Source organism: Myotis yumanensis, unplaced genomic scaffold (genome assembly GCF_028538775.1).
Source record: "Myotis yumanensis isolate MYYU_CA2020_CCGP unplaced genomic scaffold, mMyoYum1.0.hap1 SCAF_5, whole genome shotgun sequence".
NCBI classification, from domain to species: Eukaryota; Metazoa; Chordata; class Mammalia; order Chiroptera; family Vespertilionidae; genus Myotis; species Myotis yumanensis.
Genome location: NW_027223756.1, coordinates 78138414 through 78166287, shown reverse-complemented (window position 1 = coordinate 78166287; position 27874 = coordinate 78138414). Strand labels below are relative to the sequence as shown.

Sequence of the window (27874 nt, the reverse complement as noted above, 5' to 3'; positions counted from 1 at the left end):
AACAGGAAATAAGCCAGAGGGGCTGCAGCATTTAGGAACAAGATTTATTCCAATTTAAAACAATTCATTTCAGGAGAAAGATATGAAAAGTCAACTTCCATCAGGCATCTCTGGATTAAGGGGTCAGGGCCCCGACACACTGAGCAGAGCCTGCCGCCCACCCACCTGGACAGGACAGCTTCGGCCATAGGTTGGCATCCAGCTAATTGCACCCATCCCCCAGCACACGTGACAATACATGCATTTCAAATGACAAAAGGTTTAAAAACAGCATTTTATATAATATTTTTTTAAATAGGTTAAGGTTTAAATCGTCTGAAATCAGGACTGTGTAATATACAAGTATAACCCGACAGTGTTCACCCCACCAGCCGGAAGTTCCTGCACTACCGCTAGGGGCATTGGCACTAAGACGTCTCAGGTCTCTCAAGGAGTTGGATGCCGGGGAATGGCTATACTGCAGGGCGATCGGACACAGTGGGAGGAGCTGGGAGGTTGGCACGTGAGAGAAAGCATTAGGAGGAGTTCATCAGGTTGAAAATCAAAGACACTGACCAACCTTGCATGGGACCGGGACCTCTGGCCCCGGCTGGCACTGGCACAGAACTGGTCTTGGATTCCCCCCGGGACACGGGTTGGCCCTGCCCTCAGCTCCTGGAGTGGGGCCAGGCCGTGGTGTTCCAGAAGGCCCAGTAAGGGGGTGGGGGTGGGGGAGAGGGGCTGGGGGCTTTAGCCAGCCTTGGGCTGTGGGATGCTTGGCACACTGCCTCCTCTCTAAGAGGAGCTATTCTCCCGGTGCCTCCCCGACATGCTCATGCACCTCTCAAGAGTCCAATCCAGTTCCCTTTTTGTGATCGGGACCCTTGAGAGGTGCTAGGACATCAAGATGCCTCCCTATGAGGACCTCAAGTCCTCGCACAGGCCCACCGCCAGCAGTACCACCTGCTTCCCCCACTGAGGGCAAGAATGGGGTTATGTTCAACCCTCTCAAATAGACACATGGCACAAAAAGGACCCTTTTTGGAAAATTGGCTGAGAAGCTAGGGATCCCCAGCTCATTCTGCCCCCAGAAGGAGCTGATTACCAGGAATGTAGCCACCCCCAACTTCTGCCTGTCTTTGGCTCCCCATTGCCCTGAGGCCTTCCTGCTTTTTTCCTGCTGGTGGGATGGGGAGAGGAGGAAGGAGGGGCCAGCCACCCAGGACTGGCTCTTTGGGTGGGTTCGATTTTTATGTTGTTTCTTTTGCATTTGTCAATGGCCCCAACAAGGAGCAGCCACACAGACTGCTACTTTAGGGTCCAGGTGTAGTGGGTCCGTTCCCCTTCCACTGTGCAAAACAAAACAAACACTGTAGTGTTCAGTCTACGTCAGATGAAAAGCCATCTCCCTCCCCTCAAAAGACCAGCCCCCTGCTTGTGCTGCCCTCAGAGTCCCTCTGGGAGGGGGACCTAGGCCAGGCAGCCATGGCTGTGGCTTGATGCACGACCATGGCCTGGAGGCCGCCCAGGGCCAAGGTGCCAGCTGCTGGCTCCCACGCGACCCTCAACAGCTCTGGGCAAAGTGCCCCTGCTGCCTGCTTGATTCCCAGGGGTCAGCAAGTGCATGCCACGGCGGCCACCGCGCCTGGGAACCACCACTGGACTCTCCCTCAACCTCTCTCTGCTTCGTGGGAACAGACCTGAGAATATTCGGAAAAAGTCCCCAGCCCACAGTCACCACCGTCTCCAAACTGGCTACAAAATGGAATGAAAGCAAAAGTGACTCTCATCCAAGTGGGCCCTCTCCTGACTCCCGGGCCATGTGGGCTCCCACGGGCGCTCTCCGGCCTGGGTGCTGAGCACATGACCCTCGGGCACACAGGGAGAGCTCCAAGCAGGCCAGACGGCCCTGGACACACAGCTCAGAGGACCCCTCAAGCCCAGGACCAGGCAACCACCGGAGGCTGAGACAGGGTCTAGAGATATCTTCACTGCAGAGGAGCCCTTATACTTTTTGTTTTTCCTTTAAAATAAAATAAAAAAATGGTTAGGCACTTCCCAGGGTGGGCAACAGGGGGAGCCACCCACCCCCACTTCTTGGAGTCCAGTGAGCAAAAATACAGCGTTGTCGTCGTCGTGAAGATGGCAATAACTTAAAAAAAGGAAGAAAGATCAGTCACAGTCTCCACGTCCCCACGTCCCCACATCAAGGGACCAGGGCCAGCTGGGCGGTTCTGTCCCACGGTGGCCGGTGGCCGAAGGTGCAACCCCAAGGGGTTGGGGCCGAGGTCGGGGGCCAAGGAAGGCCTGGAGGCGCTGGGGGCAGGGCACTTGTTTGTCTCATCTCCGCTTGTCTCATTTTTCTTTTTTTTTCTTTTTCCTTTTTTTTTTCTAGAAAAAGGCGAGCCACAGTCAAGGCCAGAAAAAGGCAGCCTGTGCCGCTGACAAAAGGTGAGAAGGTGCACGAAGTATATAGAAAGAAAGATGTACATCCCCTGATAACTGTGAAATAAAAACCATTTGTTAAAAATATGAAAAAAAAATCAGCTCCTCTGCGGTCAAAGCCGCTGTCACATCATCACACAGGAGGGTCTGTCCCGTGGGATCCCCACAGGGTCACACCAGGTTGTACTCCTTCAGGTTGAGCTGCAGGATGGTGTCCTTGACGGCCGCGAAGACAAAGCGGATGTTCTCCGTGTCAGTGGCGCAAGTGAAGTGCGAGTAGATAATCTTGTCACTGTCGGGGTTCAGGTCCACAAACATCTTCAGGATGAACTCCCGGGCAGCCTGCGCATCCCGCTGAGGCCCTGGGGGAGGGGAGGCGGATTAGTCAGGCAGCCCAGACCTGTCGTGCAAGGGACAAGGGACGGGGGACTGGGGTGCCAGCCATGTGGGGCAGCTTATGCCACGGGCTCCTGGGCTGAGATGTGTCTGAAAGGAGGCAGCTTTCTGCGTGAGGGTGTGCACGGAGTCTGCACAGCCCCTCACTCATCTCCACCCACTTGGCCCTTGGCCCCATCTAGCTGGGACCATCACTTGCTGTGCACACGGGATGCTCCCATCACCTCCAAACTGAGGCCAACCTTCCTTTCAGCCTCACTTCACCGAATTTCATTCACACTGCACCACAAACACACACCCACATCCACACACGGGCATGCATCCACACACATGTGCCCAGACCTACATGCACACCCACACACCCTTGCACATACAAACAGCTGCCACCCCAGCCTGGCTGTCCATCCAACTGTCCACACCCTTGCCCAGAGGCTTCTGCCCACAATTGGTCCTTCCTGTCTATGGTCTGCACCCACCCTAAGTCTTGGTCCATCATCTCCACTGTCCCTTCCCAGCTAACCCCCTACTCTCCCTCCAACAGAGTTCCTGTCTGCCCACCAACACTCCCCTCTCACCCCCCGCCCCAAGAGGCCCAGAGGACTGAGCTCAGAGCCTAGCACCCTAATCCCTGCCAAGCCTCACTCAGGTTTTTAGCCCAGATCACAAGGCCCCCCCATGACCGGTCAGGCCAAGCCTGTCACCCCCAACTCAAAGGCTGCACCCTGTGTTTCACAGGCAGTAGCGCTTAGGGAGATGTCCCATCCATGATCCCTGCTCTCCTAACAAGCATGGGCACCCAGCATGGGCACCACCACCTGCCTTAGAGGGAGGGAGTGGCTGAGCGCCCTGGGGAGACAGCTACAGCTCACACACAAGAGTGGGGGTGCCGAAAGCTGGGATAGTTCACACAGGAGTTGTCTGCCCTCCATTAGGAGCTCAGCTGATCCAGGGAGGGGTTGGGACGGCTGTCCTGGGTCATTCTTTATTCCCAGCACCACGCTCCTCCTTATGGCCGGGCCACTGAGCCCACATGAACTTCTCACTCTGCGTGGGCAATCAGGGACAGGCCACTGAGTGGCGGACGGAGCTGAACATTTCAGCGTGTCCCTCCTATTGCTGTGTACCGACTGAAAGGTGCCCCCTCCCACAGATGATGCTCTCCCTGGGGACAAGGCCTTTCTGCTTGGGAGGGTCCTGGAGGAAGCAATGAGAATATAGTGCGGGGCCACGGGAAGCTCTGGCCTCACGAACCATGCTCAGGCCTGAGGGAACCACCTTCCTCGTGTCAGATGAAGGCACCAAGGCCCAAAGAGGTTAAGGGTTGTGCTGGAGACACCTAGCTCGCCTCCCCGATAGATCGGTCAGGTTCGGGGGCTCTGGAACATCTCCTGGTTCTGCACAGACCATGCAGGGAGGATGAGGCACAGAGAGGCAAGGATCCCCCGGACTCACCATCAAACTCGGGAAAGTAGTCCACCAGGTGGGAGTATAGGATCTTGTCCTCCAGCAGGTCCTTCTTATTGAGGAAGAGGATGACTGATGAGTTCTGGAACCAGGGGTAGGTGATGATGGTCCGGAACAGGGCTTTGCTCTCCTCCATGCGGTTCTGTAGAGGGAAGGCTCCGGGATCAACGAGGCCCTGGGAGCTGCCCTCATCCAGAGCCCTCAGAAGGGCCAGGGGCTGGTGAGTAGGGGAGCCCCTCACTGCTACCCAGGGCCTCCCTCCCTTGGCAGTCCAAGCGCTGGGCAGGGCGTCTCACCTCGTTGTCCGACTCTACCAGGACTTGGTCGTATTCACTAAGGGCCACGAGAAACATGATGGATGTCACATTCTCAAAGCAGTGGATCCACTTCCTCCTCTCGGACCTCTGTCCTCCCACATCCACCATCCTGTGGGGGACAGGCGTGCCACAGGGGCTCAGTGCTGGGCTCTGCAAATAGCACTACTTCCCCCAGCAAGCCCCTCCCCACCAGCATGGCTCTGTCTGCTAGAGTCACAGACACTCCAATACCCATTAAAGCCCCAAGAGTACACCAATATCAGTTAGTCATGAGTGCCCCAATACCCATTAGAGCCCTGAGGGTCTCCCGATACATATCAGAGGCAGAAGAGCCCCCAATATCCATTAGAGCCACAGGGCCTCTCAATACCTGTTAGATCCCAACAGCCCCCTAAAACCCATTAGAGCCTTAAGAGTACCCCCAATACATGTTATAGCCACGAGGACCTGTTCTATCTGTGGGAACCAGGAGAGCCCCCATACCTATGGGAACCAGCAGTCTCCCATATCTGCAGGAGCCATCAGAGCCGCCCCAGATCTGTGGGAAGAGGCCTCACATCTGATTTCTGCCCTAACAGGAGCCCTTGGTCTAAAGTGCCTAGTGGAGCCCTAGCCAGTTTGGCTCAGCGGATAGAGCATCGGCCTGCAGACTGGACTGAAGGGTCTCAGGTTCGATTCCAGTCAAGGACACATGCCCAGGTTGTGGGCTTGATCCCCAATAAGAGCCGTGCAGGAGGCAGCTGATCAATGATTCTCTCTCATCACGGATGTTTCTCTCTCTCTCTCCTTCTCTGAAATCAATAAAAACATATTAAAAAAATAAAGTGCCCAGTGGACAGGCACTGTGTGTGGATGTGAGGTGCGAACCCAGTGGGACCTGCAATGTGGGCCCACCCTTGGACCCCACATCCCGCATCTGGAAACACCCTCCCCTCATTGGTCGTAGTGCAGCATTGTCTATAAAACACTAGCCCTAGTTTCGGCCTCTGTTGACGAACACGCGTCAGTAACTGTGAGGGGACAAAGGGACAGCCACAGAGAGCGAAGCTGTGTCCTGTTACTGGGTGAACACAGCAGGCTGCAAAGTTCCCTATGCAGCATGAGAAGCAGGTAAAACACAAGAGGTCCAGAAACAAAAAGGGGGAGGGGGGCGGGACTGGGGACGATGTCTGAGAGACAGGGTTAGTTACAGGGGATTTCTCTTATCTGTTGTTAATTCTCACCCGAGGACATTTCTTTCCTTGATATTTATTTATCTTTTTTGTTAATCCTCACCCAAGGATATTTTTCTATTGATTTTTAAAGAGAGTGGAAGGGAGGGAGAGAAACATCGATGTGAGAGAGACACGACTGGTTGCCTCCCACATGAACCCTGACCAGGGCCAGGGATTGAGCCTGCAACCAAGGTACGTGCCCTTGACCGAAACTGAACCAAGGACCCTTCAGTCCATGGGCCGAGGCTCTATCCACTGAGCCAAACTGGCTACGGCTTCCATTGATTTTTAGAAAGAGTGGAAGGGAGGAAGAGAGGGAAAGAGGGAAAGAGAGAAAGAGATACATCAATGTGAGAGAGACATTGATGGGTTGCCTCCTGCACAAGCCCCAACTGGGGTCGAAGATGGAACCTGCAACTCAGGTACATGCTCTTGACCGGGAACTGAACCCATAACCCTCCAGTGCACGAGCCAACACTTTACCCACTGAGCACACCAGCCAGGGATGAACTCCCCAGGTTTTTAAAGATTTCTTACAATTGATATTTAGAGAGAGGAAGGGAGAGTGAAACATCGATCACCTGCCTTCTGCACGCTACCAGGGATTGAGCCCACAACCTAGGCATGTGCCCTGACTGAACCAGCAACTTTTTGGTGCACAGACAATGCCCAAACAACGGAGCCACACTGGCCAGGGTCCCTATGTTTTTATAATAGGAAAAGACTCTATTTTTAAAAAGGAAGACAAAGGCTATAAGGGAAAGCAGCTCCCAAGCCCCCAACCTGAACTGGAGAAGACAGGTGTTCCTACAGCTGCCGCCTCCTACAGACACACATTGCTGTGTGGAAGGCAGGGCTCAGACAGAAATGGCCCCAGGGACGGGCTGAGACGCAGGCTGCCACCATGGCTAGCAGAGGCAAATCCACCTGGTGGGGATTTCACAGAGGAGACTCCAACAAGCACAGGTGGACGGCGGACATGCCAGGGTGACTATGAAGAGCAGGAGGGTGGTGACAGGCCAAGAGCCCTGGTTCGGATGCCAGGCACATGATGGCAGCTGCAGCCAGTCTGGGGAATGCCATCAGGGACAAAGTGTTTGGGGTCACAGCCTTTCTGGGGCATGAGCCTCTCCAGTGCAGCTGGGCTAAAACCAGGGCCCCCGGGGGCCAGGTCTCCACACGAGGTCCGCCCTTTGGGGCCAGGCCCATCTCACACATCAGGCCAATTAGGCCATCTTTCGATGACACCTGAGCTCCGATCAGTGCCAGACCATAAGTTTGGTGCCAAGGCCCCTGGCCTGCCTTCTTGATCACACAACCAGACAACAGTGTAGCTGGATGAGGGCACAGCTGGACAAGGGGCCTGCAGGAACCCTCAATTGCTCCACAGCACCCCTGCTCTGGTAGGAACTCCAGACCACCCACCCACTCCTGCACAAGTCAGCACCCTCTCTCACACACACTCCACTGCAAAGGCCCCACCAACAGGCCGTCTCCCCGAGGTCACCTCTGGCCAGCCACAACAGTCACTGGGGCCTGGCTCACTCTGAAACTGGAGATAGTTACTTATTCATAAATCTTATCTCCCATCCTGGATCAGAAGCTCCCTGAGGGCAAAGACCAGGATCTTTGCTGCCCCCACAACAGGGGCTCTGGGTCTGGGAACGAACAGCCCTCACAGCAGCCTGCAGAGCCCCAGGCTTCCCCAGAAGGCCACCACTCCCAGGAAACCAGGGCACAGGCACCTGAAGATGATGTTCTCCAGGTCAAAAGGGTACTCGATGATGCCGGTGGTGGGCACACGGACCCGCAGCACGTCCTGCTGGGTGGGCAGGTAGCCCGAGGTGGCAATGCGGTCCACATCGGTCAGGTAGCTGCAACAGAGCAGGGATAGGGCTGCTCAGGCCTGGCTGCAAGGGGAGGGGACATCCCAAGCAACCAGGAGGGGCCTGCAGGGGTCTCACCTGAAACAGCCAGGAATACTTGGGAAAAGATGGAACAAGGCCTCCCCGCCCCCAACCTGGACAGGAAGGGGCAGGTCATTCTCTGGGTCTCATGGGACATAATGATGCTGATCAGGGAAAGACTTGGGAGGGACTCTAACAGAGCTGCCCAGGATGCCGCTCTAGAGAACAGGCGCCAGGGTTTCCAAGAGAGGCTGCCTGGCTGGACGGGGACTTTTCAGAAATGAATTTACTATTTTAAGGTCATTTCAGAGCCACAGGAAAGTTGTAGAGACACAACAGAAATTCCCAGCACATACCCACCTTCCCTACCACGAACATCTTCAATTAATTTAGTGCATTTGTCACAACTACCCAGTCAATATTCAGTGTCATTAACTGAGTCCACCCTTTTTCCAGGTTGCTTCAGTTTCCCCTAAGGTCCTTTCTCTTTCCCAGGACCCTGACTGGGACCCACGTGACCTTCAGACCATTCTCCGGCGGGGCAGCGCCTCACTCACTACTTGGCGGAGTCGGAGAGCTGGTACTCCCGCCTCCGGTCGTAGCACTCCTGGATGCCAGGGTCATTCCACAGGGTCTTGATGGCGTTGACGTACCGGTGCTCAAATGTCGTCACCTTTTCCACGTCCACTTCGCGGATCAGGAGCGCATTGGCCTGTGAGGGCAGGAGGAGGAAAGGCCATGGGCTTGCCAACGGCCTGGACACAAGGGGTGCATCCCTCGTCCCAGGATGTGGCCACACTCCGCACCAGCCAACCAGAGTCAGAGCCATAAACTCTAGTTTTGTGTAAACACGAGGGAGAAACAAGGATGACCGGCTGCGAGTGTCCCTCAGTGCCAGGTCTCAAAGCAAACCCAAGACTGGGGCACTGTGGAGCAGGGCCTGCCGGGCCACCATGTCCCCTTCTGTAGGAGGGGGCTTTTGCAGGCGGGGGAGGCATGTGCCAATCAAGCTGTATTTATAGAAACAGGCTGCAGTTTGCCCAGTTCTGTCCTAGATGCTGATGGTCATCTATGGTCCAAGTGTGAACTGCGCTCTGAACTGGGCCTTAGCTGGAAGAGATCCTACAAACCGAGACCCAATGGGCCAGAGGCTCAAGCTGATCCCACGTGTGGCCCCACAGCCAGGATGGTGGGGTTGGTAGGGGTCCCTAAAAACCTGTGAATTGGGGTAAAGGTAAGAACACACCTATCAGAGACATATTAGAAATCTGGCTGACTGGCATTCTTAAGCCTAAAAGTAAATTAATTCATTTAAGCCATATTTTGACAGATATGGACTCCATGCCATGCATTAGCCCAAGGAGAACTTCTGGGCATGTGAGAAGTCTCCGCAAACAGATCTATGAAAGCAAAGGCGAAGACGCCACCAGTGAGGGCCATGGGCGCACAGCTGGCAGGGCAGCCACTGGGGAGAGCAGGTGCCACCAAGTACAGGCCCGGGAGAGATGAGAATAAAACTTGTTCACAGATGTCACAGCACCAAAAAGTGAGAACCACCAAATGTCCATCAAAGGGCGGATGTGGCTCGTCCATGCACTGGATTATTATTCTGCCATGAAAAGGAGAAAGCACTGACACTCACTACAATGTGGATAAACCTTGAAAACAATGCTCAGTGAGAGAAGCCAGACACAAAAGGCCTCACTGTGTGATTCCATTCATGTGAAATGCCCAGAACAGACACATCCACAGAGATGGGAAGTGGGTTCACGGTCGCCAGAGGCTGGGGAGGGACATGGAGAGTGACGGCTAATGGGGACAGAGTATCTTTCTTTTTAAAATCCTGACACATGGACATGTTTATTGATTTTAGAGAGAGAGGGAGAGTGAGAAACACTGAGGAGAGAGAGAAACATCTACTGGCTGCCTCTCGTACACGCTTTGACTAGGGATTGAACCCACAACCTAGGTATGTGACCTGACTGAGAATTGAACCCACAACCTTTTGGTGTACAGGACGACGTACCAAACAACTGAGCCACCAGCCAGGGCATCTTTTTGGGGAGATGCAAATGTTTTGGAATTAAATAAAGGTGAGGGTGTATGATTCTCTGCGAATGTTAAAAACGAGTTGTACACTTTAAATGGGTGACTTTTGTGGTATGTGAATTCCATCTCAACAGAGCTGTTACTAAAAAAAACCACAAAAACAAAAAACACAACAAACAAACAAAAAAAACACAAGAGGGTAGTGCCCCTCCATGGGTTCACCAAGACGGCCAAATGTGGTGTGTAAAGCGCCTGGTAGGACAAGGCGTCCTCTGAGGGACTAGAACTCAGGAGCTCGCACAGCTCATGCCAGGGCAGCGAACCTGTCGCTGGCTCCCCAGTGCATTAGAGTGGGGGTAGGTACAGCTGCCTGATGGGGAACCTGGGGCTCCTCCACAATGTGTGGGCTCAGCTGTGGCCCCACATCCCCTTCAGCCCATGTGCTGCCCAGGTGGCACCTCCCCACAGGCTACGGCCTCACCTTGTTTTGCTCGTACTTGTACAGGATCTTCAGAGTCTCCATGGCCCGGATCATGGCCTGCATGGCAGTGAAGATGTTCTGGTAGACCAGCTTAGTGAAGCCCCGTTTATCCTCCTCCGAGTAGCCAGCCCCGTGGATGATGCGCATCTGCTTAATAAACGTGCTCTTCCCGCTCTCGCCTGTGCCTGCAACATGCAACATAGCCCAGTGAGACAGAGCAGGGATCAAGACCCACATGCTAACAGCTTGCACACTCGCCATGTCCCTGTGTTCCCTCCCTCAGCACACCAGTAGCAGAGTCTCTGGGACACATGCTTCTGGCTCCAAGTGGCTCGCCGATCTTCAGAGGAGACATGGGACACACTTGACCAACAGGCGACCACTCTTTGAAGCACATCCTCCCACTTGCACCTGTTCTGCACAAGAGGAAACTGAGGTACGGGAAAGGGAAGAATGACATATGCAGGGTGTTTAGCCCCCAGGCACACAGCAGGCAGGCCCATCTTCCCGAGTGTCCTGCCAGGTCACAGTGACAGGTGAGTGGCCACCTCACTGGGCACGAGTCAGCAGAGCGCCAGTTTAACAGGCTGCATATGAGGGTTCGGAGGCCCGTAGAAGTTACGTGTCTCTCCACCAGAGGCTGCCACCTCCTTACCGAGTCAGGCTGAGTGACCTCTCCCTTGGAGTTCACGCAGCCCTTTCCCAAGCCCACCCTGGGTCCCTGTCTAATCTGACAATGGCTGTCGACCTCCCACCACTCGTCTTCAATGAGTCCTTCCAGAACACTCTCCTTGGGGGCAGGAGATTGGTATCTGCATCTAAGGCCACAGCGGTGAGGACCAAATCGAGTCGCAGGACTCAGGATCCTCACCTCAAGAAGCTCCTTCCTGATTAGCTCCAAACTTGTAACCCAACCAATATCAAGCCATCCTGAAGGCTCTACCCCAGGTGACCACAGCACTGTGTCCCATGTCCACCCAGAGGCCTGGGTGTCACCTCTCTGCCCTCCCACCACCACATCCACTCTAATCTCTATTCCGGAAACCATGCTAATGGGCGCATCACCGAACCCCTTTGTGTCTCATTTCTTCCTCAATCAGCATGAGGGGATACAACCACCTTCCTGGGCTTTTCTAGGGTGAGTGCTCTGACCCCCAACCTCAGAGAGGGGCACACTGAGGCTCCGCTGCCTCGACGAATCAGAAAGTCACGAAAACCATCTAGAAGGGGCCACTCAGCTGGCTGTGTCCTTACCTCAGCCTCAAGATGAGGCCCTGGTCTCAATACATGCCATTCAACCAGGAGTCCTCTGTGCCTCCGATCCCTCCCAGCCCCTCTCCAGCACCAGTGCAGCCCCTGGTCCCTCTTCCTGCTCCAGCCTCTCATGGCCCTGATCAGCCCACTTTCGTGCACCCCCACATACACACACAGGGACAGCAACTGCAGTGGCCTCCCACCAACACCCACACGAGGAAGCCACCCTGGGAAGGATTCCTCCAGCCCTTGCTGATTGCTTTACTCTGAGAGACTCTCAGCTAGAACCCTCAGAATCTTCAGAGATAACAAGTGTTTGTGGTTTCCAGCTACTAAGTTTTGGGGTGATTTTATTTTATTTTTTTAAATATATTTTTTATTGATTTCAGAAAAGAAGGGAGAGGGAGAGAGAGACAGAAACATCAATGATGAGAGAGAATCATGGATCAGCTGCCTCCTGCACGCCCTCCACTGGGGATCAAGCCTGCAACCCTGGCCTATGCCTTGACTGGAATCGAACCCGGGACCCTTCAGTCCGCAGGCTCTATCCACTGAGCCAAACCAGCTAAGCCAGGGGTGATTTTAGTATACAGCAAGAGAGAACTTCTAAATTCTACGAATGCACTGTCTCAGGACCTCAATAACACAACACAGGTCCCCTTTCACAGACTGAACCCCTGAACCCCCTTTTGGGGACTCAGAATATCCCAAACTTGCCAAACCCATCCCTCTAGGCCAGTGATGACGAACCTATGACACTCATTTTTTTGGTTGATTTTTCTTTGTTAAATGGCATTTAAATATATAAAATAAATATCAAAAATATAAGTCTTTGTTTTACTATGGTTGCAAATATCAAAAAATTTCTACATGTGACACGGCACCAGAGTTAAGTTAGGGTTTTTCAAAATGCTGACACGCCGAGCTCAAAAGGTTCGCCATCACTGCTCTAGGCTCATCTTCAGCACTCTCTGTGAGTTGACCTGAGTCTTACCCACCTCCAGGTGTTTGCCAGAGTTATGCCTCTGTCCATGGTGCCATCTGCTCACAGCCACCTGTGACCGGGCCTGTGCCCAGAAAACCCTGAGCCCCAGGCAGCAGCTCCCCTCTCTGGACACAGGGAACCGTTACCACCGCCTGTGTGGGGAGTCTCTCTGCAGGAGTCTGTCACCGGCCTCTGTGACAGGGAGCTCCTGGAGAAGAGACGATTCCCTGGGCCCCCACTGATCACTGCCCAGCAGCCAGGAGGGCTTTAATCAGCATCCGAGTAACTGACCACAGGCGCTTGAGCTCACTCAGGGAGACCTGAGTCACAAGTGAGACACATCACAAAGCAGGGACCTTGGCTGTAGCTGCCTTTCTGGTATTTTTTTAAAAAAATAGATTTTCATTGATTTCAGAGAGGAAGGAAGAAGGAGAGAAACATCAATGATGAGAATCACTGATCGACTGCCTCCTGCACGCCCCCTATTGGGATCGAGCCCACAACCCGGGCATGTGCCCTTGACCGGAATAGAACCTGGGACCCTTCAGTCCACAGGCCGACGCTCTATCCACTGAGCCAAACCAGCTAGGGCTCTGGTACTTTTATCAACCACCTCAGGACCTTTATGGAATAAATATGACTTTGGTTCTGTCATCAAGTAGTAATGACCCCCATTCCATCCCCTACCATCCTACCTCAATCACCTCGGCCACAAAATGTACAAGAGGCCAAAAGCTCACTTGCCCCAAACCCACCTGAGTTCCAGAGGCAGGAGGGGGTGTGGGTCTGTGCATGTGACCCCATGTCCAGATGAATCCTCGCTGCCCCTCCCTCACCACACACTGCAGGGAGGGGCAAGTGGTGTGTTAGGAATGTGATTTCTAATACATTTTCCTCTTGGCCAGGGTCCCCTCTTGGTATTATTGACAGGTCATTCTCTGTGGGGGGAAGCTCATCCTGGGCACTGTAGGGTGTTAAGCAGCTACCCTGGCCCCCCCCCGCTCAATGCCAGGAGCACCCCCAGTCGTGACAACCACAGATGTCCCTAGATACCACCCAGTGTATTATAGGGATGGGATTAGTCCCATTCTTGACAAAATGCTATTACACAAAGGTAACTGCCTTGCTGGTCTGTCTGAAAGGCTCTCTCACTGGAAACAGTCAAATAGGTGCAAGAATTAAAGCCAAACACCCAGATGCAGCCCCACAGGTCAGCCTGAAGCCGAGCTGGGCAGGTCCCACACTTAGTCCACAAGGCCCCCCATGCTGCCAACACCTCAACTACAGAAGGAACAGTAGCCTCGGCTTTCACATGAGGATAAATGAAGAGTCTGAAAACCAGATCACTGCTCATATGAGAAAGACCTGGCCTCACACTGGCTTTTTAAAAATGGAGGCAAAAATGACAACGAGAGCCCCCCCAGAGAGCTCTCCAGAGGCAGTACAGGCACACTGGGTGTGTGTGTGTGTGTGTGTGAGTCATACACACACATACATACACACATGCAGCCCATGTCAATCAGCATGTGACACTGCTTGGGCCCCAGGAGAGGAGGGGAGATGCGAGGGGCGTGTCTGTGGAGGGGCCCTGAATGCCACCTCACGACTGGCGAGAAGCTGCCAGCCCCTGGAGACATCAGGGGTCCTGGATGAGATGTGTGGCCAAGGTCATCCAAATCCGGTCATCCAGTCTGCAAGCTCCCCCATGCTGCAGAAGCAGCAGCCGTGATCACCTCCAGAAGAGGCAAAAGCACACAAAAAGCACAAGTACATGAGGTACTGGAGCTGTTCACTCACCTAATTGTGGCAATTGTTTCACAATACATACCTGCTTCAAATCATCATGTTGTAGACCTTAAACTTACATGTTACATATGAACTGTGTCTCAGTAAAACTGGGAGGAAAAGCAAGAGATACCCCAAGGGTAATGTGACCCAGGATGTGGAATGGTCAGTGTGGCCATCACTTTTCAAGTAAAAACAGAAAAAGGGCGGTGTGGAAGTGGCAGCTGCAGAGATGGAAGGTCCACTGAAGAGGGCAACATGTGTTGCGTATCACCAGTGATCTGAGCCAACAGAGACTGAGTGAGGAGACGCCAGTGCCAGCTCGGAGTGTAAGCCTCAAAGCCAGGAGCAGTGGCATGGGGGCAGGAGCCAGCAGGGCCCTCTGCCCTGGAACAGGCCAGGCCCAGCTGGCCTGAGAGGTGCTCAGCCACTGATATGCCCGGGGGGGGGGGGGGGGGGGGGGAGGGACAGACTCTGGGCCACACAGTGCCAGCCAAAGTAACCTGTTTCAGATGCTCTGGCTGCGGCCTTCATTTTGAGCTGCCCTGTCTCCTGTCCAACCAGCCACTGCCACATCTTGTCAGCACATGTCACTTGTGAGAGAATCTCTGGCCCCAGTATCCCCCACATACCTGACCCAATGTCCACCTGCCCAGAGAAGTCTCATGCCACTCACCAAGTCTACTGCAGACTCCCCCAGGGTCCTGGTCAATTCCATCCTCCTGGCCTCCAACTCATCCTGCCCAATCATGCTCCCCCTGGGAGATCTGTCACACACTCCCTTCCAGCTCAAAACCTTCAACAGCTGTCCCCCTTAGAGAAAAGTAAGCCCTATCCTCAGACAAAAATGTGCAAGACACCAAAGATCAGACCTCATTCTGTCCATGTGGACTGGTCCACAGCACCCAATGTACCCCCAACCACGAAGAGGGGGGCTGCTCTGAACTCACACACAGCATTCCAGGCAGCTTTATTCATAACTAGAGGCCCAGTGCATGGATTCGTGCACGGGGGGCGGGGGGGGGGGGGGGGATTCCTCTCAGCATGGCCTATGCCCTCTCACAGTCCGGGACCCCTCAGGGGAGATGTAGCAGTGTGCCAAGCGGCAGGCGGCCAGGAGGGAGCCCAAGCCAGGGCTGGCCCGTGCCACTCGCGCTCATCCTGCCCCGCTGCGCCTGCTGCCTCTGCTCCGTAGCACTGCCTCGCAGTCGGGAGAGGCTTCCCCTGCTGCAGCTGAGCTTGCCAGCTGTGAGCCCGGCTTCTGGCTGAGCACACTGACCACCAGGGGGCAGCTCCTGCGTTAAGCGTCTGCCCCTGGTGGTCAGTGCGCGTCATATCGACTGGTTGACTGGTTGTTCCAGTTGTTTGGACGTAAAGGTCACTTAGACTTTTATATATATAGACTAGAGGCCCGGTGCACAAAATTCGTGCACGGGGGTGGGGGGGGGTGGTGTCCCTCAGCCTGGCCTGCACCCTCTCCAATCTGGGACCCCTTGGGGGATGTCTGACTGCCAGTTTAGGCCTGATCCCTCAGGGGCAGTCAGACATCCCTCTCACAATCCAGGACTGCTGACTCCTAACCACTTGCTTGCCTGCCTGCCTGCCTGCCTGATTGCCTCTAACCGCTTCTGCCTACCAGCCTGATCGCCCCCTAACTGCTCCTCTGCTGGCCTCACTGACGCCTAACTGCTCCCCTGCCGGCTGACTGCCCCCAACTGCACTCCCCTGCCAGCCTGATCTCGCCCCCAACTGCCCTCCCCTGCTGGCCTGGTCGCCCAAAACTGCCCTCCCCTGCCGGCCTGGTTGCACCCAACTGCCCTCCCCTGCTGGCCATCTTGTGGTGGTCATCTTGTGATGGCCATCTTGTGATGACATCACGCGAGGGCATGACGCCACCTAGGTTTTTATTATATAGGATGTCCAAAGAGTGGCATTGGTCCTGATGTTCTTCACCCAGTAGATGGTCACAAACTGTGGCCCACCTGTACCATAAACACTACTCAACAATGAAAAGGAAACCCCATGGACATACCCATCAGCTGATGGGCTCCACGGAATTATGCCAAGTGGGGAAAAACTCAACCTCAAGAGACTATATGTCTTCTGATCCTGTATGAACTTAAAATAGATAAAAAACTTAAATGTAAGCTGTGAGACCATAAAAATCCTAGAAGAAACCATAGGCAGCAAAATCTCAGGCAGCTCTTGATCAATATGTTAATGGATATATCTCCTAGGGCAGTGGTCAGCAAACTGCGGCTCGCAAGCCACATGCAGCTCTTTGGCCCCTTGAGTGTGGCTCTTCCACAAAATACCACGTGCGGGCGCGCAAGTACAGTGCTATTGAAACTTCGTGGCGCATGCGCAGAAGTCAGTTTTCGGCCTGGGCGAGTCTATTTTGAAGAAGTGGCATTAGAAGAAGTGGGGGGTGTCGGTCGGCCAGGCAACGGGAGACGTGGCGCAGGCGGGCCGTGGGATACACAGCACGCGATTCATGCACAAGTTGAGGATGGGAGAGTTGGAAGGGGTTGACCTCAGCGAACGTACCTCAATCAGATTGAGGACGTTTTTAGCAAAGGATGGCTTAGGAGTACCCTAATTAAGTTAATAACAATGTACCTACCTATATAGTTTAAGTTTAAAAAATTTGGCTCTCAAAAGAAATTTCAATCATCATACTGTTAATATTTGGCTCTGTTGACTAATGAGTTTGCCGACCACTGTCCTAGGGCAAAGGAAACTAAGGAGAAAATAAAAATATGGGACTACATCAAAATAAGAAGCTTCTGCAAAGCAAAGAAAGCATCAACAAAATGAAAAGGGAGCTCACTGTATGGGAGAACATGTTTGGCAAAGACACATCTGATAAAGGGCTAATATCCAAAATATGTAAGGAACTCATACAACTTAAAAAAAGGAAGACAAACAATACAATTAAAAAATGGGCAAAGGACCTAAATAGACATTTCTCCAAAGAGAACATACAGATGGCCAAGAGACATATGAAAAAATGCTCAAGCCCTGGCTGGTTTGGCTCAGTGGATAGAGCGTTGGCCTGCAGACTAAAGGGTCCTGGGTTCGATTCCGGTCAAGGGCACAAGCCCAGGTTGCAGGCTCAATCCCCAGTAGGGGGCGTGCAGGAGGCAGCCAATAAATGATTCTCTCTCATCATTGATGTTTCTATCTCTCTCTCCCTCTCCCTGTCAATAAAAATATATTTTTAAAAAATGGTCAAAGTCACTGATCATCAGGGAAATGCAAATTAAAATGACAATGAGGTATCACTTCACACCTGTCAAAATGGCTACCATCAAAAAATCAAAAAATGACAAGGATGGAAGAAAAGAAACCCTAGTACACTACTGCTGGTGGGAATGCAGACTGGTGCAACCATTATGGAAAACAGTATGGAGTTTCCTCAAAAATTAACTATGGAACTGCCATTTGACCCAGTGATCCCACTTCTAGGAATATATCCTAAAAGACCTGAAACTCCAATCAGAAAGAATGTATGCACTCCTATGTTCATAGCAGCACAATTTACAATAGCTAAGATCTGGAAAGAACCCAAGTGCCCATCAGTAGATGAGTGGATGAAAAAAAAGGTGTGTTATATTTACCATGGAATACTATACAGCAGTAAAAAAGAAGGATCTCTTACCCTTTGAGACAGCATGGAGGGACCTGGAGAGTATTATGCTAAGTGAAATAAGCCAGTCAGATAAAGATAGTATCACATGATCTCACTCATATGTAGAATCTAATGAACAAAACAGATCCAGAGACATAAAAGCATGGAAATGACTGTGGAATCTCAGAGGGAAGGAAGGAGAGGGTGGGTGGGTAGGAGATCAACCTAAGAACTTATATATATATATATGCAAAACCCATGAACAAGGCAACAGGGTGACGAAGGCCTGGGACAGGGGATGGAGGTGGGTTAAAAGAGGTCTAACTATAGAGATGGATGGATGGATGGATGGGTGGGTGGTAGCCAGGAAGGGCAGGGGCATGGGTAGAAAAGAGTCGTATGAGGTTCCCTGTGGTGCTAGAAATGCTAAAGGCCCTGATGGCAATTGTGGATTCAGGTGCTTGCACAGGTAATGACACTGTGGGGAAGTGATGCATGTGTACCACCTCCCTGTAAGGAAGCCGAGTAGCTCCAGGTCCTGGCTGCAGTTAGACCTCAAGTTTATGTCCATGGATCCCTTTTGCCCCACCTACCCACAGTTTTTCAGTAACAGGATCAGCCCAGTGTTTTGAGAGGACTTCTGTGGGTGCCTGCAGCTATGTGCCAGAGTTCCTACCACTGTTAAATACAAATCATCTCATGGGCACATCCCTCCAACCCTACTGAGCTTCTGGCACAGAAACCCAAATTCACGGTTTCCAAGAAACGCCCAGCACCCGACACCCCAGCTGTTCTTTCCAGAGGCCATCCTTGCCGTTCACTCTGTATCTCTAAGATCCCCATTTTCAGCACGCTGAGGACCAGCTCCCCAAGAGAGGGTCTGCCTTCTGCCTCCTGCTCATCAGCCCCTATCACAGGCCTGCAGGACACCCCCCAGGCACGCTCAGTCCTGCCACCATCAGGAGGACAGTCTGAGTACTGCCTCAGCTGAGACTAACTAGAGAAGAGGAAGGAAAACAAGCCCCTCTGTGATGGGTGGAGGCTGCCAACCTGCTTCACTGATTGGTGGAGAGCTAGGATGGCAGGTTGGATTGAAGGAAGTCAGTCTGAGCCCTGAGCCCTAGCAAACACCCCCAAATGTGGGAGAGAAAAGGGGTTCAACCCCCTGCCGGCCACAACCTGAAGAGCAGGAAGGTTGCCACTTATCACTGACACACTCGGGTATGCAGTTATCCACAACCCCAGGGGCAGGTGGCTGCAATCTAGCAATAGACCCTAAGTCAGTGATGGCGAAACTTTTGAGCTCGGCGTGTCAGCATTTTGAAAAACCCTAACTTAACTCTGGTGCCGTGTCACATATAGAAATTTTTTGATATTTGCAACCATAGTAAAACAAAGACTTATATTTTTGATATTTATTTTATATATTTAAATGCCATTTAACAAAGAAAAATCAACCAAAAAAAATGAGTTTGCATGTCACCTCTGACACGCGTGTCACAGGTTCACCATCACTGACCTAAGTATTAGAGTCAGAAGCTGGGTTTGGGGCTGGTGCTGGCTGTCCACCACACTGGGATGTGAGCAGAAAAGCCAGGAACCCACAGAGTCACAGGATGGCCCAGGCAATAGCACTGCAGGGGACCTGGGCTCCTGGAAACATTGCCTGGAAATGCAACATGGACCTCGAGCTGTGTCAACAGCTCCAAGGTCAAAGAGGGTGCGACCTTATGCATGGAGATTCAGAAAACACAAATCCTCGAGCAGCTAAGGAAAGCTATTACACACTCCTCTCACCCCCACTCATTCGTTCATTCTTTCATTCAGCAATACAACTATCATCCCACCTCCCACTGAGGGATCTGAGGCACAGAGAGGTTAAGCGGCTTTGCTGAGGTCACAGAGCTGGTAACTATGGGAACTCAGGTCTTCTTGCTTCACAACCACAGCGTCTCCCCCCATCTCGACTTCCATTTCTCCTGTTCCACCACCGCCACAGCCACAGGGAAGTGAGAAAACGTAAGTGCACTGGGGGAAGTGCTCCTTGGCCAGAAAGAGAACAAACCAGTGGGCACCTGCACTGATAAGAGACAGGAAGGCGGACAGAAAGTGTGAACCTCTGGACTCATCTTATCTCTACGCCAAGGCAAAGTCAGTGGAGCTGACTTCTACCCAGGGGCCTCCAAGGTGCGACACCCTTTGGTCAGGACATGCTGCCTGCTGTAACTGAGGCCACTGTGCAATAGCCCAGTAGCACTGGCCATCGCAACCATTTTGCTGGGTGTCTTCTGAGCCCCCACTTTTTAAAAAAATTTTGTCTTATTGCTTAAAGTATTACAAAGAATATTACATATGTCTCCTTTTTTTTTTCTCCCCTTGACCTTCCCCCGGCCTCCCCTATCCCCCAGTGTCTTATGTCCATTGGTTATGCTTATATGCATGCATACAAGTCCTTCGGTTGATCTCTTACCCACCCCCCCAACCTCCCCGGCCTTCCCGCTGTAGTTTGACAGTCTGTTCGATGCTGCTCTGCCTCTGTATCTATTTTTGTTCATCAGTTTATAATGGTCTTAATTATCCATAAATGAGTGAGATCACGTGGTATTTTTATTTCATTGACTGGCTTATTTCACTTAGCATAATGCTCTCCAGTTCCATCCATGCTGTTGCAAATGGTAAGAATTCCTTCTTTTTTTACAGCAGCATAGTATTCCATTGTGTAGATGTACCACAGTTTTCTAATCCACTCATCTACTGATGGCACTTAGGCTGTTTCCAGATCTTAGCTATGGTAAATTGTGCTGCTATGAACACAGGGGTGCATATATCCTTTCTGATTGGTGTTTCTGTTTTCTTGGGATATATTCCTAGAAGTGGGATCACTGGGTCAAATGGGAGTTCCATTTTTAACTTTTTGAGGAAACTCCATACTGTCTTCCAGAGTGGCTGCACCGAGCCCCCACTTTTTAAAAAAATGTATTTTATTGATTTTTTACAGAGAGGAAGGGAAAGGGACAGTTAGAAACATCGATGAGAGAAAAACATCAATCAGCTACCTCCTGCACACTCCCTACTGGGGATGTGCCCACAACCAAGGTACATGCCCTTGACTGGAATCAAACCTGGGACCCTTCAGTCCGCAGGCCGACGCTCTATCCACTGAGCCAAACCGGTTAGGGCCTGAGCCCCCACTTTTATCCTCACCTGCTGGGTCTTATCGCAGCCTTTTCTGAAGCCTCCGAAGGTCAATGGACCTGGCATGAGCTTCCAGTTCCACTCATCCCTGCCGTCTAGCCCAACTAGATGTGGTGCATGGGCAGAGTTCAGGGACTGGAGGACAGGGCCGGATGGACCCCGCCCACCCACCCAGCCCAGCTACAGACACCCTCATCCATTCAGATGAGAAGAACAATGGGGCAGACACAGGCAACCTGTCTCCTGTTCAGACTCCCCGCACCCCCACCCCCCCACCCCCGTCTCCCTGAGGGGTCTGACCTGTCAACTCTTATCCCTTCCAACTCTACCTCCCCCCATCCCCCTATCCCAATCGAGGTCCACAAGCAAACAAACATGACGACCAAAGGCATTTCCTACCAGTCTCAACTGGAGCTGCTCCTTCTAAGATGCTTATAGTGCACCCACCTCATACAGTACCAACCAGGTGCTGGAGATCAGGAAAAGTACCCAGCCCTAGCCAGTTTGGCTCAGTGGATAGAGCATTGGCCTGCAGACTGAATGATCCTGGTTTCAACTCCGGTCAAGGGCACGTACCTCTGTTGCAGGCTCGATCCCTTGCCGGTTGGGGCATAGGCTGGGGCGCAGAAGGGAGGCAACCATCGATGTGGCTCTCTCACACCAATGTTTCTCCCTCTGTCTCTTCCCCTACCTTCTACTCTCTCTAAAAATCAATGGAAAAATATCCTCAGGTGAGAATGAACAAAAAAAAACAAAGAAAGAAAAGGTACCCTGATGGCCGAATCCCTGACAGCCAAGCTCTGGGGACCCAGCTCTGGAGACCCTGCTGTGAGACAGAGATACAGGCTCACCAACAGGAATATTGTCAGTAGCACTCCCTAGCTTAATACCCATCACCCCACTTTATCCTTGCAATAATCCTAAATTACTGTCATTTCACAGAAGAGAAAACCAAAACTCAGGAGTCACACGGGGGCAGAACCCCACTCCAGCACTTTCTAGAACTTCCTAGCTCGGTGCTGGTATGGATACCCATATCCCAGGACTATTCCCATAGCCTTTTAAAGGGAACTTATGCAAATCATCCAGTGGACAGGGTAGTGACAACAGGACAAAGCTTCTTCAGCTTGCTGAGCACCTACTGTAAGCCATTTCATCGTACCATAGTGCTTCAGGGGCAGGGGCACCATTCCCTCCAACAGATGAGGACACTGAGTTACCATGATCCCACCCCAAAGCAAGCACCACCCCTGCTGCCCAGTCCTGGCTGGTGAGGTGGGGGAAAGGTGGACGAACCCAGCCTCCTACAGGGGGCCTCCGAGACAGGCAGCTGTGAGCTGTGCCCTTGAGTACCCGTGTGTCTACCCAGCAGAGCAGAGGGCCACAGGCAGGTGGCAATGGGGCTGCCTGAGCAGGGAGCCTCACGTCCAGGTATGATGGGGCATCAGGGGGTGCCAGGTGACTCCCATTCCATTCTCCTGGGGGCACTGAATCCAATCACAAATCAGTCATCAGAACACACTTCTGAGGTCTGCAGGGCTCTGTGCTACGTGGCAGTGGGACAGTCAAGAGCTGGAAGTGGGGGGGTGTTGAAGGGAATGAGGAGTCACTCTGGCAGGGTAACACACCCCACAACAGGCCAGGTGCCCTAAGGCTGAGAGGCACAGGAACTATGAAAACCCCCTCCCACGAGCCAGCCACCTGAGGTATGGAATCCCAGTTCTGTGAGCAGCGTGAGTTACACCAAAAAATAACCCTGCACACAGGCATTCCCAGAGGCGTGGAGACATCCTGAATCCCATCCACCGCTCACAAACACCAGGGAGCAGGCCACCAAGCTGACTGTCCCCATTGACCAGGCTGCAGCTGCAAGCTGGGAAAGGGGTGCCCTTTGGGACCAGAGATGGGACCGCTCCTCCCACTGCTCTCCAGCTCTATCCACGCACATGGCCCAGAGTCCCAGACCAGATGCACCTACCCCAGGGCCAGGACAGAGAAGAGACAAAAGCAACCCTCGGGCAGAGGTCCTCATCTAAGCTAGTCTGGTTTCCTGACGCCAGGGCCACAGGCAGTGGTAACGACACCGTGCTGTGGGGCTGCACCTAGGAGACTCCACCACAAAAAGCAGAAAGTGAAACCTTCTGTGGTGAAATGTCTGAGGCTGAGCACTTCCTCCAGTCTCACCGCAGTGACCGGCACAGCCAGGCACACACAGAGCCCGACCGGAAGCCAGTCGTCTGTGCAAATGGAGTTAAGTGCCAGCTCTGGCCCCAGAGCCTGGTGACACACCTGGTGAGGCCATGCTCCGAGGGCCTGCAACACTAACTGTCCTTTGTGGGGAGTCATTCCAGGGGCTCAGCCCTGTAGGCCCCATGGGACCAGGCACTGGGTGTCTTCCTGGGACTTGCAAGGAAACAGAGGACAGTGGGGTCCAAGGGCAGTCTGGGCTCCTCAGACAGTTCCAGGGACTGCACCCGGGAAAGCAAACCCTTTTAGCCAAAAACATTTAATTTCATTTTAATTTCAAGCACACTAAGACTCCTGGGGTGCATGGAGGTCCTTCCACAGCACCAGGGGAAATCGAGGGACAGACAAGAGGCCATCCATGGGCGCTTCCTGCTCTCTCGATCTGCAGGGGACCTGGCCAGGCCCCTCTGCCAGGAGCCAGTGATCACGCTCCGCTCTACACCTCAAAGCACTGGGAGGCACGCCCTTCCCGCTGGAGCCACCACACCCCATGCCAGATTCCGAGCCTTTTCACCGCCCTGTGGGGCCCAGAGCTGGCCAACAGGAAGCCTGCGGAACTGACCGCCCTGCTTTATTTAGAAATCCCTGGAGCCACTGGGCTCAGCCCGGGCAGGCTGCTGGGCCTCTGGGCCTCTAAAAAGGGGCTCCCATGGAAGGCCTGGAGGTTCAAATGGGAAACCTGCCTCGAGGCACAGATAAAAGGGACCCTCTCAGTGGTTTTCTATCAAATGACGGAAGCCAGTGGGCCTGCCTGGGATCCCCGCCCTAAAGCTCCTACTGGCCTCAGGATTCTGGTCCACAGGATAGCAGAGTGATGCATGCTGTGGGGACCTGCAGCACAGGCATACTCGCCATCCTATTCCCAACAACAGACAGAATATTAACAAGGACACTGCCTGGAACACCAGAGCTATGACACTGAAGACCTGTATCCATGTATTCACATGTACGATGCGTGTTGAGTGCACACATACATGCACGCACACAGCTTTGGACCCTACAAACAAAAATACCCACTTTTTAAGCACTCACAAAACATGTGACAAAATAATTTACACACTGATAACATACTAGCTCTGCAACACGCGTTTTATACTGTGTTGCCATGGGGCAGGGGCTCTCAAACAGAGGTCGTTCTGCCCCCCTCCCCAAGGTATACCAGGCCATGTCTGGGGACATCCGTGGTTGTCAGACTGGGGGTGCTGGTATAGAGTGGGTGGGGCCAGAGATGCTGCTCAGCTCCCCACGGTGCCCAGGATGGCCCCCTACAGAGACTGACCTGGCCCCAATGTCCCCAGTGCCGAGGGGGAGACCCTGCTGTATGGAAAAGAGATGCCTCTTTGAGATTTAAAAAAGAGCTATGAGGGAGCACTGGCGACAGAGTCCAAGAGGTTTCCCCAGTCCGAGGGGTCAGAGTCCAGATCTAGGAGCTCCACAGGTAGGTCATTCTTGCCACCAGGCTGACAGGTCCCAAAGATCACATGAATACAGACCTAAGGAGACAGGGGACCTTGCATGGTGAAGTGGGCAAGGGCTTCTCCAGTGACAGTAATTTGCTCCACCTGGTTCCAAACCCAGGTGCCAAAGCAGACACCACCAGAACCTCACAGAAACAAGATCCCCACACACACAGAGATGCCACAGGGATGTGGAAGCTGGCACTCCACTCTGAGCAGCTAAGGGGTGGAAGGCCCTCAGCCAGACTGTTGCTGGAAAGCTCAGTCTGCCTCTGCAAAATGGGGACAGTCCCTAGCCAGTGGCTGGCTTGCTGGGGGTGAGGGGCTAACATGAGTCCTACAAGCAGTTGGGTACCAGACAAAGGGTACTCAGTAAGACTGCCCTCCCTACATCCTCACACCCTACCCTGTCCTTTGGTCATCAAAGTCTTCCCAGCAAGGGGTATTCAATCTCAGAAGACGGGCTGCCTGGTAGTAAGTGTTCCCAGGGTTCCCAAACAGGTCCCAGGCCCAAAGCCTGCAGGATCACTGGGTAAGGAGGGCCTCAGGGTCAGTCCCCACCCCACACATCTCCTGGGCCTCTGCCCTGCACTGATGACGATCCTCCTCATGTCAAAACCCTTCACCTTGGACCTGGGAGCTCACATCACCCTCACTGTCTCAGGATCACTGGGTAAGGAGGGCCTCAGGGTCAGTCACATCTCCTGGGCCTCAGGGTCAGACACATCTCCTGGGCCTCTGCCCTGCACTGATGACGATCCTCCTCATGTCAAAACCCTTCACCTTGGACCTGGGAGCTCACATCACCCTCACTGTCTCATCTGACCTCCATGCTTAGGACGTAACCTCAAGAGACAGGTGCCTGATCCCCCAATGTGCTGGCTGGGTGCCCTCAGGAGAGAAGGGGTGGGACTACAGACACAGGTGCCCCTGCAACTAACTCCCCCCACGTCTTCAGGTGGACATTGGCCAATTCCAGGTCTGCTGCAGGGCTCCTGGCAGAGGCACACCAAGGCTGCAGCCGCACAGGCCACTGACTTGTGGCCTTGACCCCCCCACATCTATCTGAAGCCTGGACATGCTCAGGACAGGCTGCAGGGGCACCTGGAGGCTCACACAGGCCCAAGTCAAGGCCGGCTGATGATAATGTTGAGACACTTCTAATTTCTAACCTCTCCCCCTCTCAAAATAAACTCTACTGCCCACTGCAAAAGCCACCTACCACAAAGTCCTCCCCAGTGCCTGCCACTCGGATACCATTGCAAGTTTCCGCCAAACTTTACGGTTACTCTCTGTCTGTCTTTTCTCAGAGATAGCCCATTTTATGGTCTTTAGGTACATCAGAATATACATTTGGGAAAAAAAGTAGAGAAGGTATTTCATAAAAGGGAGGACCCTGCAGGTGGGAGAAGCAATGCATTCCAGGCAAGACCAGCTGCCTCCCAAAGGGCCACCAAGGCCACTACTCATCATCAGGAGCTCCACACCACCTCCAAACGCTCCCCCTTCTCCCGCCCAGGCCCATCAAAACTACCTCTAAGCAGCTTGCAGCTTTCACAACTTTCCCTGCAGCCCAGGAATGAAAAGGAAGCAGGACTCATAATGGGCAGGGCCCAGGTTTCTGTTTTGTAAATGACCTTCTTGCCTTTGACGGCAGAGGTAAGTCCTTCAACAGCCCTTATTTGGGGTGACAACACTTTGCTGACAGCTGGGCCAACTCACTCCCTGCAACAGGTGTGCCCTGGGGAGACAGGCACGGGAACAGGAATCTTCCCTGGAGGAGGAGGAGGAGGACCCAGGAGAACGGGCTCCCACCAAGGCAGAAGGAAAAGGCTTGGGGAAGGCTGACGGAGCCCGCCAGTTCTGAAAACCTGCAAAGGCTCCACCTGCCCCCAGCCTCCAGCCCAAACAGAAACCTCCAGGAGAGAAGAAAGGCTGTCCCCCACGGTGTGTACCCCTTTCCCTCAGGGGGCAGTGAGGAGCAGAAGTGGCTTAAAGGAATGGGGGGTAGGTGGGGGACAGGCCCTGAGTGTAGGGAACAGGGCTCCACCTGGTGGGAAGAGGCTGAGAGGGGATCTCGAGGGGATGAGGGGCGCGTCAGTGGATTACAGATCAAAGGTCTGGGCCGAACAGACGCTGGGGACAGCGAGGGGGACACTCAGTAGGGCAGAAACAGAGGACCAGCCCTATGCAGGAAGGGGGCTCGTCGCGTGAGAAGGGGCAGAGGACAGACCTGCCAGGGTTCTGGGGGCCCCACCTGGACCACACAGTGGGGCTGACCCCGCAGGGATCAGGGACCTCCCGTGGGCAGCACAGGCTGGCCCTGAGGACCCAGGGGACAGAAGTGGACAGCAAAGGCAGGAGGCGACTCCTAGAGACTCGACGTGGGCAATAGAGGCAGGGGCTGGCCCCGAAGAAACTGGGACCTCATGTGGACAGCACAGGCGGGGACAGGCCCCGAAAACCAGGGTCCCCGCCAATGCACAACACAGGCAGGGGCTGGCCCCCAGGCGGTGGACGCCGCCGTGGACAACACGGGCACCGACTCCGAGGCCCAAACGCCCGCCGTGGGCTGCACGGGCGGAGGCGGACCCCAGGCCCCAGGCCGCCTGCGTGGACAGCACGGCAAGGGCTGACCCCGAGGCCCCTGGCCCGGGCGCGGACAGCACGGCAGCGTCGGCCCCGCCCGGCAGCACGCGCACCGTCGCCGCGGACCCCGCAGGCCCGGCCGCACTCACCGAGCAGCAGCAGCTTGAGCTCGCGCCGGGCGTCGCGCTTATCCCTCCGCAGCTGCTTCTCGATCTCAGCGTTGATCCTCTTGGACTCCTTCACCTCATCGCTGAGGCAACACGCCATCATGGACTCCAGAGTCATCGTCCCGGCCCCGGCCGCCCGCCGGCCACCCCCGCCGCCGCCCCCCGGCCGGGCCCTCGCCTGGAGCCGCCCCGGCCGCGCCTGCCTGGCCCTCGGCGCTGACCCCCGGGACGGCCGGTCTGCTCGGCAGCCTGCGAACGCCGGTCCCGCTCGGCCACGCACTCCAGCCCTGCCGCCCTGCCGCCCTGCGCCCG

The 27874-nt window shown here is 53.8% G+C and overlaps 1 protein-coding gene across 1 annotated transcript; it reads right to left on the bottom strand.

The window, feature by feature from the left end:
* Positions 1–30: 30 nt before the first annotated feature.
* Positions 31–27732, bottom strand: GNA11 (G protein subunit alpha 11). The gene is made up of 7 exons (XM_070415761.1): positions 27545–27732; positions 10253–10437; positions 8280–8434; positions 7561–7689; positions 4581–4710; positions 4273–4426; positions 31–2786 (listed from the first exon to the last, which is right to left on the bottom strand). Exons 1-7 carry the CDS (start codon positions 27678–27680, stop codon positions 2596–2598), a joined length of 1080 nt encoding a protein of 359 aa, XP_070271862.1. The 5' UTR covers positions 27681–27732; the 3' UTR covers positions 31–2595.
* Positions 27733–27874: the final 142 nt, after the last annotated feature.